The sequence below is a fragment of the Halyomorpha halys genome, unplaced genomic scaffold (assembly GCF_000696795.3).
Source record: "Halyomorpha halys isolate HHAL.00 unplaced genomic scaffold, Hhal_1.1 Scaffold9.1, whole genome shotgun sequence".
Classification (NCBI taxonomy): domain Eukaryota; kingdom Metazoa; phylum Arthropoda; class Insecta; order Hemiptera; family Pentatomidae; genus Halyomorpha; species Halyomorpha halys.
In genome coordinates this window covers 1,667,812-1,678,245 of record NW_027110416.1, presented here as the reverse complement: position 1 = coordinate 1,678,245, position 10,434 = coordinate 1,667,812, and the positions used below count along the sequence as shown (strand labels likewise).

At 34.1% G+C, this 10,434-nt stretch overlaps 1 protein-coding gene across 1 annotated transcript in view; it reads right to left on the bottom strand.

Annotated features, from left to right (window-relative positions):
* LOC106678098 (facilitated trehalose transporter Tret1) overlaps positions 1-5,375 on the bottom strand; it is a 20,272-nt gene extending 14,897 nt beyond the window's left edge. Inside the window, exon 1 of the mRNA XM_014416414.2 lies at positions 5,280-5,375. Within this exon, the coding sequence (XP_014271900.1) occupies positions 5,280-5,337 (58 nt within the window). The 5' untranslated portion in view covers positions 5,338-5,375. The remainder of the gene's footprint in view (positions 1-5,279) is intronic.
* Between the last annotated feature and the right edge of the window lie 5,059 nt (positions 5,376-10,434).

Sequence of the window (10,434 nt, the reverse complement as noted above, 5' to 3'; positions counted from 1 at the left end):
CTTTGAATCTACAGTCAATAATAAACTCGTCATTGTTCCTAGGAAATAATTTGATCAAGTTTTCTTTATAGAGGCTGGGTCCGCACCACCGAGACGGTAGAAGATAGAGGACTGATGATACAGAAAATAGAAGAAGCCAAGCTAAATCCAGAAACAATGGTCGGCGGGAGGACCGCAAGTGGCATGGGTGTGGTAAAACTGGACACCTGGTAGCACAATGTCCACGCACCCGATGTTTTGAATGTGGGACAGAGGGACATATAGCTCGACAGTGTCCCTATATTTATCGGTGGAGGGAGCTATGTGCCTGAACCGATGGAGGTCAATGCACAGACATTACGGAGCTGGGAAATCTCTTGAACGATGAACGGATCCATGAAGAAAGCCACGGAAATGTCCTAGACCTCAGGGACAGAAACTGAAGCAGGACACTATGAGCGAGAGGATAGCCAGCAAGGCAAGAGGAGGACTTGGAGACGAAAAGGAGAAGCAGCTAGAACACGAGAAGAGTTCTGAGGAGCGAACCCACAAAGGGGCTACCGTACGTTGGAGATCAACCATATGAGAGCAGAGCACGGCGGTTTGCCTAAAATAGAGATAGCAGAAGTGAAGTGTCTAGTAGACACCGATAGTTCCTGTACTATCATGTGTCGAGAAGCTGTGGAGAAGTTGTGTAGTGTATAGAGACCATACCGGATTCAGGTATGTCAGTGTAGGGTAATCACCCTGGGCGGTCTTTGTGTGGTAGAGGGGGAGGCGGAAATAGGTTTGAACCATTGGGATTTAGTAAGGCCATCTTGAAAGTGCATGTCGAATATTTTACTTAATACTTTATTTTCGAAAACCTTAAGGCGCTGTTCATCCTTTTGTGTAAGAGGCCACGTCTCGCATCCATGATGAACAGTGGGAAGGATAATAGTTTTGTAAATGATAATTATATATAGGGGCGCCTTCTATCGAAAACTCAAAATTGAAAAATAACAAGCATTTTCTGCCTTAAACCTAGTTTTTATATCATCATCAATTTCGTTTTTTCTAGTTACCGTAGAACCTAAATGATTAAACATATCTACCTGTTCAAACGTATTTCCTCCTATATCTATATCACCGTTATTGCAAGTTTCTATTGCAAACCATGTATTTTGTTTTATTCGTATTTATTTCAAGACTTACTTCAATTTTTTTTTTGTTAAATATTTCTTTCTCGTCATCACTTAGTGTTAAATGAAATCCTACACTGTTTACTTTAAAATTATTTTTAAATGCAACTTACTTAACTGCCATCCCCACTCCTCCTAATACAAACGGTTCACTCTGACTTTGATTTCCGTCAAAACAGGTATGAATTCTGTTACATTCATTTTCTTCCTTTATTATTGATTTTATTCTCACCCTCATTTTTCATCTCTTAGTTTTTACTTTCTTTCATATTGCTTCTTTTTATGTGTTACTATTTGTGTACTATTTCATTTATTGCTTATAACGTTTTATTTTTATTTTTCTTATTTAATTTCTACGTTTCATTGTATACCGTTGTAATTTTCCATTTACGTTTTTACTTATATTCAGTGTTTATATATTTTTTAGCCCTGACGAAGTCCTGCAACGTAGGATGAAAAGTCAATTAAAATAGTCATTATTATTTGAGTTTCATTTGCCCGAACCCGGGCCATATTCCACTTATTGAAATTTAATTATATTATTATTTTCTTTTATCTTTTTTTTCTTGTAGATTTTACCTCTTTTATTATAAAATATTTCTCATATTTTCAATTTTCTATTTTCATTCCATTGGTATTACAGCATTCATTACATATGTTGTTTATTTTTAATTGTTTGTCTCATATCATTCAGTTACATATTCTCACCGCAAAGCTTTGCTTAAATCAGTATTCATGTTTTACCAGGAAATTTTATTACTCTGGGATTTTTCACACTGTATTCTGAGGTCATGTAAAATATAAAGACTAAAAAAGAATGAGTCAACAATAGACTTGAGAAGTATACACGATGTCGAATTGAGGAAACTAAAGCCGGTAAATATAATTCAGTTTATAGCATTGCAGTGAATAATATGAGCGTGTAAGGTCGTAACACTTTCTTCGAGGCTCCTCATTACATCATCATTAAAGAGCTCCATATTATTTGAATCTATCACTTTTCCTTTTTTTGATAGGGTGTATAGCACATTTGTCGAGGCCCATCTTCTTATGATTGTCCTCACTGAAGACCCTTACTGTTTCGAGAAGGTTTTGGAAATGATTCTCATTCCTGTCATACAATTTGATGTCATCCATATAGAAGGAATGACTAACGATGGTGGTATGAAGTGTGCCTTCACATTAATGCCAGGAACACTTCACTTTTGGTCGGCTGGTTGGCTATAATGACCGGGCTATGGAATTGTAGATATAAAATTTATATTTAAAGTGATTGATGATGATGAAGATGTTAGTTGTTTACTCCAAGTTTAATTATTCCATGCTTTCTTCTTCCCTCCGCGTTTGTATGCTTCTCTCGCCTTGGAAAATTCCTCTATTAATTGGTATCTTCTCATTGGATAGTGGTGCTTTATTACCAAGGATATTAAAGAAACTTTCCTAAACTTCATAAGGCGCTCTAATAAACTTATTGTAGTTTTGTCTATCTTATAAATATTTAAATATTCCAGAAGTCAATCGCGGGGAACAGAATCAAACGCCTTCTGGTAGTCAATACATGCTAAAGATATACTCCTTTTTTTAGCTTTTACTTGGAATGCTATAAAGCTGTCAATGATCAGTAATTCTTTTCATCCCTTGGCATTTTCCTTCGCTCCTAATTGTTCATTGATAATTAACTTAGGCTTCATATTTTACAAGTTAAAACCTCATACTTGTTATTAATAACCTATATTAGAAATTTATAAGTTCCGTTGAGGCCTGAAATCTCTTGGACCATACAGTTGTTTCTCCCCTTTTGGTATCAAATAAGTATGAGCCGTACAAAAATCAACAGATTAGAGAAGTGTCCTTTACTAATGCACTTCGAACGTTCTTTTTTTACGGGAAATCGGTTCATATATTTATCATGCATCTTAATATTCTTTTTTCTGTGTCATATTGATAACTAAATAAATAAAAACTACAGAAAAACATACGTTTCATAAAAATTGGGGTAAAATGAGTTCATTCTCCGTAATCGCTAATAAATGCTCTGAGGGGACAACCGAGTGCAAAGGGTTAAGTACTTACATATTAGAAATGTGGAGAAACACCTAATTTTCTCTAAAAAAAATTTCAACATCTAGTTTTATACAGATCTTGATTTATTCTTAAATCATTGATTAGTCAACTCTGTGGGTTCAGGAAACCTTCTAGTGTACTGCTAATTTCTATTTAGTGGCAATCTAAATTTTGTGAAGAGTTTGTTCTCCATCTGAGCTACCAGAAGACGAAACTTATGGTAAATGGCGTAAAAGAGGAGTGTGAAATTAACAACCTTAAGTTGGCATATGTTGAAGAATATATTTATCTGGATCAGTTAATATTCACGGATAAAGGAGCAAAGGAGGTCCAAAGGAGATTGGCACTCGGCAGGAATAAGGTTTGGTCCCTCAGGCATATAATGAAGGGAAAAACAAGTATTGACCTTAAAAGGCAGGTCTTCCATAGTTGCATTACCTCAGTGGTCACTTATGGATGCCAAGCGTGGTCACTGACAATAGCCCAGGAGAGGAAATTACAGGTGTGGAAAGATAATATTGGAAGAAGAATTATGAATGTGAGGAAGAGTGATCGAATAAAAAATGCTTGGATCCAGTAAGAAACAGGACTCACTAACACACTGAAGATGATAAGATTGAGCAAATGGAAACGTCTCCTTTGGTGCGAAGATGACAGATGGTCAAAAATTCCCAGAGAATGGAGAGACTCCATACGACCTTAAAAGAAGAAGAGGACATCAAAAGAAAAGATGGAGCGATATGTTCAAGAGGATGGCAGGACCCCTCTGGTGGAGAGCTGCTAGGGACAGGGATGTCTGGAAGGAGAAATGGAAAGAAAATACTGAATATAACTTGAAAATATAAAAATAGCATTATTAAGCTAAAAAGAAACATAAATAAATTGTACTGATAAGGTTTGGAAATTTAAATGTTTTGAAATACAAATGTTTTACTTACAAATATTTTAAATTTTTAATGTTAGTTATTTTAAATGGTATTAGTTGCTGAATGCAGAGAATGTCAGTTTCCAAATATTAATATGCACATACCATCTTTCGTGTTTCATCTTAACCTAAGTTAATTTATATACAATATTTAAATATTATATATTATATTCTGTCTATATTATTATATATTATATTATGTTTATTTCTTTTTTGTTGAATAACTACATTTTTTAATGACCTGTATATCATATATATAGAAATAAAGAGGTACTAGTTGAAGGTAAAATATTATAATTAACAAACAATATAACGTAATATAATATAAATATAAATATTTTCTTTTTTGCAGTAACCATTATTTACAACCGAAGGTCTCAAATATCTTTGCAAGTCAAATTTTTATTTTCAACCATTCTGATTTCCCACCATTTGAAGGTCTCCGCTTACTCGTTTGGTTAACAAACCTCTAACAATCCACAATCCAATAAAGAGTCTTTTGCCTCGCCAGTGTCCGTTGCCAGTTTTATCAGTACGGCTTTATTTATTATTATTTATACGGCTTTTATCTGTGATGTAATCGTAATAGAAGAAATTTATGGGGAATAGGTTACCAGCCCATTGCTCCTGAGTCAGGTGGAGAGGGTGCCTCAGTGCTTCCTGACTTGCACCCCCATCCGGAGCGCTAACCTAGGGAAGGTGGTACTGTGAGTGACCTCTGTCTGTAGTATTAGGGTGAGTGTAAAGTGCTGTTATTAGTGTACTGTATGTGTAGGTCAGTGTACTGTTCCCCCAACTTGGAGTGCCAGGGTATCTGCGGCGCAATGACCGAGCTCAACATTTCCCAATTCTAATTTCTAATTTCCCAACATTTGTAAGAACAATTTATTTACTTTTGTATGTTTTTATTTATTTTTTTTAATAATTATTTAACGAAGCTTTTTCAAAAACGAGTATTTTAACATTAAGGCATCAATAAAATTAACAAACGTTTCCAAAATAATTTTATCACATTGACATATACAGTGCGTATATGTACATGTTTACAAGTGCGCACGTACTCATACATGTATGTATGTATTTGTATATATGTGTGTATGTGTATGCATACACATACGTGTGCTACTCACATATAGTACTGATGACAATCTGCCTCACTAAACCACGGTTGAATTGACCGAAGAACATGTTGACACTGGAAGGTTCAACTCACTCTAAAGACTGAGCAAGTAACAGCTAATATCCTTCAACGTTTATGAGAGTGTGGGGAGGGGGGCGTATACGGAATTTTAATTTTTTTTTTTTTGCTTTGTCCTAAGCAAAGCTTACATATCTTCTTTTCTTTTAATTTAAATAAGCATTATATAATATTGAAAATGTAACATTTAGTCAAATAAAATTTCGTTTTCCGCATATGCCAGTAAAGCTATGTGTACAATCTGGTGATACATGAATTTTTACGGTTTTGTTTACTGATTTACTGAATAAGGACTTTTAATATCATAAGTTATTTTATATCATCTCATCTTCTGTAAAACATTTAGGCAACGTTAAGTAATCCTAAACAATATAAAAAAAATTTTTTTTTTAAATAAAAACCTTTTGGCCAATATTATTAAAAGCGTGTAAAATAAAATGGTGCATAGGTACATAAATTTATATACTTAAAATAAAATAAATTGATATTCGTTATTTTCGTTTTACGAAACCGTGATATAAGATTTTTTATAGTCAATGCAATTTGTGAGACACAAATGTTTCACGTTATATATTATATGTTTACTAAACATATAGTTCAGATCCACTAATTACCTTCCGTAGAAAAAATAATGTTAATAATATTCTTTACTTACGCCTAGGCGTCACAATTAGGCTTTAGAGTCTTAAAGTAGAATACAAAATAAAAATTAAATTATAAATTGTCATAAAATGTAATTAAAATAATGAATTTGAAAAGATAAAAATTAACAACAATAATTAACAGAATATATAAAATAAGATTAGAACAAATAAAATAAAACCATATCATATCGTAAAACATAAGATTAACTTCTGACTATAAATAAAAAGGAAAAAAATGACAAAAAATCAAATTCAATTAAACAATAAATGAAAAGGTACAAGTTCTGCTAACACACATATTTACAAGTATGAACAAAAATCTGAAACATTAAATACAGAAGATATATAAACCTTAATTGAAACTTTTATTTGTTATTCTAGTGGAATTGGACAGATGGTGATCGATGGTACGGGATTTGAAAGTTGAAAGGGTATTAGAACTACGAATGAAGGAGGGAAAAAATTCTATAGGGAAGATGAACGGATAAGGAAAGATCTACCAAATGCTGCGGTGTTACATATAATGTTACATATAATTACATACATTATCGATGGGCTGTTATGCGGGAATGCACTAAGAATATAAATTAAAGTATATTAGAGATGTATGATGGACGGCGGGATTGGATAACCTGGTAGGGAAAGAAAGCAAGAAAATATTTACGATAGAAGGAGAGGTAAAGCTGATAGTGACACCAAGGTTTTTAACATATGGATGTGATTGTTGTTTAGAAATTATGTTGGAATATGAGGAATAGTTTTCAGGAGGTGATTGGATCCTATTACGATTGCCTCTGCATTCAACTTAAGCTTGTTTTCTTTGCTCAGAACTAATTCGACTCTTCAAGTATTTTCAAGTCTTCTTGAAGTTTCTCCATGGCAACTAACAGGTCAGAAGGTAGGAAGGAAAGGTAAATTTGGAAATCATCAACAAACGGCATTGAGAATGTTGAATAAGAAGGAGAATGTCATTGATGTAGATAGCGATGAACCCTGAGGGACACGACAGGTTAGGGGTTGTCATTGATGGATGTTTATCTGGAACCACTAAGTACTGGGAACGATCGGCAAGGAAGGATTGCAAAGCACTGTTGGGTAGAGGAAGATTTCATAGTTTAGTAAGACGGATGTTGTGGTCAACCGTGTCAAATGCTTTGGAGAAATCTAGGAGGACAAGGATAGTTAGGTTTTTAACAAGGCGTTCTAGAGGTTTTGAAAGGTTAGAGACGAGATAATAGGGCAGAAGTCATTAGGTGAAGAAGAATTTAGGATTTTGTTTAATGAATTTAATGGAGAAATCTACGAGGACAAGGATAGTTAGGTTTTGGTGTTCCATGGCAGTTTGGAGGTCTTGGATTATTTTAAGGAGAGCAGATTGTGTTGAATAGCCAGGTCGAAAGCCGGATTGGAGGGGACTGATGAGGGAACGTTCTTTCAGGAAGTTTGGCTGTTGGTTTTTAACCATGCGTTCTAGAAGTTTTGAAAGGTTAGAGACGATATAGTAGGGCAGAGGGGCTATTCCGGCTGGCGTAAATTTAACTTTTTTTTGTTTTTGGTTCCCCATCAAAAAAAAAAATAAATAAATTTAATTTAAAAATTATATTTACGCCAACCGGAATAGCCCCTCCCTATTCCTAGTACGCTCACGGCAGACTCATCGATGACACCGCCTTCAGCGGACCCGGCAGCTTATCTTATAATGCCACACTGGCAATCCTAGATATTTATTTGCCTGTGTATATACATTTCATTCTGTTTGTATATATTTAATTTGTTGTTTAATTTTTTTCTAGGAGGTCAGAAAAAAAAAACAAAAAAAAAGAAAGTTAAATTTACTACCAAGTAGGTTAGAATAAGGTGTTTCATAGATCTAGTAGTTTTCATGATATTTGCAAAATATATTCACAAAATTTCGCTTTCTCGTTGTTCGGATAAAACAATTGGTTTATGAAAGCGATATCTTAGGAACTGTTAGATGTACAGATGTCTGTTAGAAATTAAATTAAAGCTACAAAGAAGGTTGAAGTGAGTTTTCAGTAGGAGCAGTAGTTTTCATGATATTTTTAAAATACGAGGGTAAGTCAATTATTATCAGGAATATAGTTATAAAATTTTATTTTAATCATATAGGAAGCTTACAAGTACATCATTTTTCGATCGACATAGTTTCCTTGCTTTTCAACGCACTTGGTCCATCGTTGGACCTTGGACCTGCAGTCATAGAAGAAAGTTTTCGGTTGAGCTGCGATCCAAGAATACACCGCATCTTTCATTGCTTCGTCCGAGGTAAATGACGGCTCCCTAATGCCTCTTTGTTTGTTTATGCAACTGCGTGAGTTGTTTTGGGACCCATCCTGCACAAACTTTATGAAATCCTTTTCTGTTGTGGATAATTTCGTAGGCAGAACCGTGACGAATTTTGAGAAACACCAGATTACTATGTGATGACAATTTTTCTAAAACTACTTTCAGTTTGTAGAAAAGTTAAGAAAACTGATATGATTACTAAAATAAAATAATATGCGGAACACAAATGAAAATCAATAGTCCATCGAAATGAGCTCCATTTCGTTAAAACTATTTAAAACACCAGAAAACCTAATAGTACATCATATAGAGTAGGGTAAAGAAAGTATCATTACTTCTAATTACTTCAATGTTTTCTTGAGGAGACCGCTTGATAAGTTAAAACACTCCGGCGGTATTAACAAGACAACTGCCAAAATCAACTCAACTCAGTCCTAAGATACACAGGTAACTTTGTAGTTGCTTACAACCTAATGCTAATTTAAGCGATAACAGATAAGTCAATTGGAATTCAATCTCGTATAATGTTATCAATTTTCATTGTACATATACCCCTACTTGTTAATGCAAATATTTTAGTATAATGTAAAAATATGCTTATTTATCTTTCTAATTTATCATACCTTAGCACAATCCTTCCCAATAATCCCCCTTGAAGGTTGAAGCGTCAGTGGCCTCGAGATCTTTCGTCGTTTCACTGTTTCATGATAACTTCTCTTAACTTTGTTGATATTAGTGACGTGGCTGGGAGAGAAGCGCTGGGATATCTTGGTATCCTGGTCTGTCTTCCACATGGGTCCGGCAAAGCTTGGCTCTGAGTTCCTTATTACAGAGTGTTACTATTGTGTAAAGGTGGTGTGTGATTCAAATGGAATAATTTTCTTTTTATTTAACTTAAATATTTTTTTTTTATCTAGTGTATAAATTATTTTGCTAATATTCAATTTATTATTAAATTGCATTATTTTTTTTTTTTTATAGATGTAATATATTTTATAATTATTTTTGTTATCGGTTGGAGAAGATGGTCGGGGCAGGGGGGGTGCGGCCAGCAATGAAAAAAAAATAAACAAAAAAAAATGTATTTATGCCGACGTTTCCATCTAAGTTTCAGGACTTCATTAGGAAGTCAAGCGAGGATTGTTGGCTAAAACTGTTTTCAGTTTTGACTCCCTGTTGAAGACCTGAAACTCAGGTCGAAACCTCAGCATAAATAAATATTTTTTGTTTATATATGTTTTTCTTTGCTGACCGACCGGGGGGTCGGGGGGGGGGGCCCACCATCTTCTCCAATCAGTAATCTACGGTCAACTATCTATACCTCATTATTTTTGTTATCATTTTATTTATTTGTCTTATTATTTTCGCCTTTATACAAATCTAGTATAAATCACCACCAGTGCCCATTGTTCGTAATACGGGCAGCTTATATTAATATTGCTCAATAAACAATATATTCTTCAAATATATGACAATATCATATTATAAACTTCTTCAAAGTAAATTTTAGGTCTACTGGAAAGTTCTGTCTTTTTTTTTAAATAAATAAATTTTTCTTACCTTGAATAAACTTTAATGAATGACATAATTTCTATCGTTATTTATGACTGCTTGCATAGTGTTGGTGATTTTTCTATCATATTTTTATAAAATTCCTTATCCTTAGAGATGAAAAAGTAAGCCAGTAGTTGTCTAATGCCATCTTCGTTTGTGAATTGTTTGTCATACAATAAACTTTGTTAGGACAGAATGATAACCAGATGGTGCTAGGTCCGGGGAGTATGTTGCAAAAGACAGAATTTCCTAGCCTTGCTCTGCGAGTTTCTGACAAGTCCCAAAGTAGTATTTGACCTAACATTACCATGAAGCAATATGATGTCCATCCTTTGGAAAATCGACGAACGCTTTTCTTGCCATGTATTGTTGTTTTGTCTTAGTGATGTTTTTAAATCATCCAATTTCTGAGATTTCCTTCCCGAATTGAGATTTTCATTCAGTATTCCCGCCTTTCCATAGTATCCGATGTCCTTTGTTAAAAAAAAATGTTCTTTGCTCTTGACAGTCTCTCAAAGCTGGTCACCCAGAGCGTGGCCTACAAGAAAAGTCCAAATCACCTATTTCTAATTTTTGAACAAT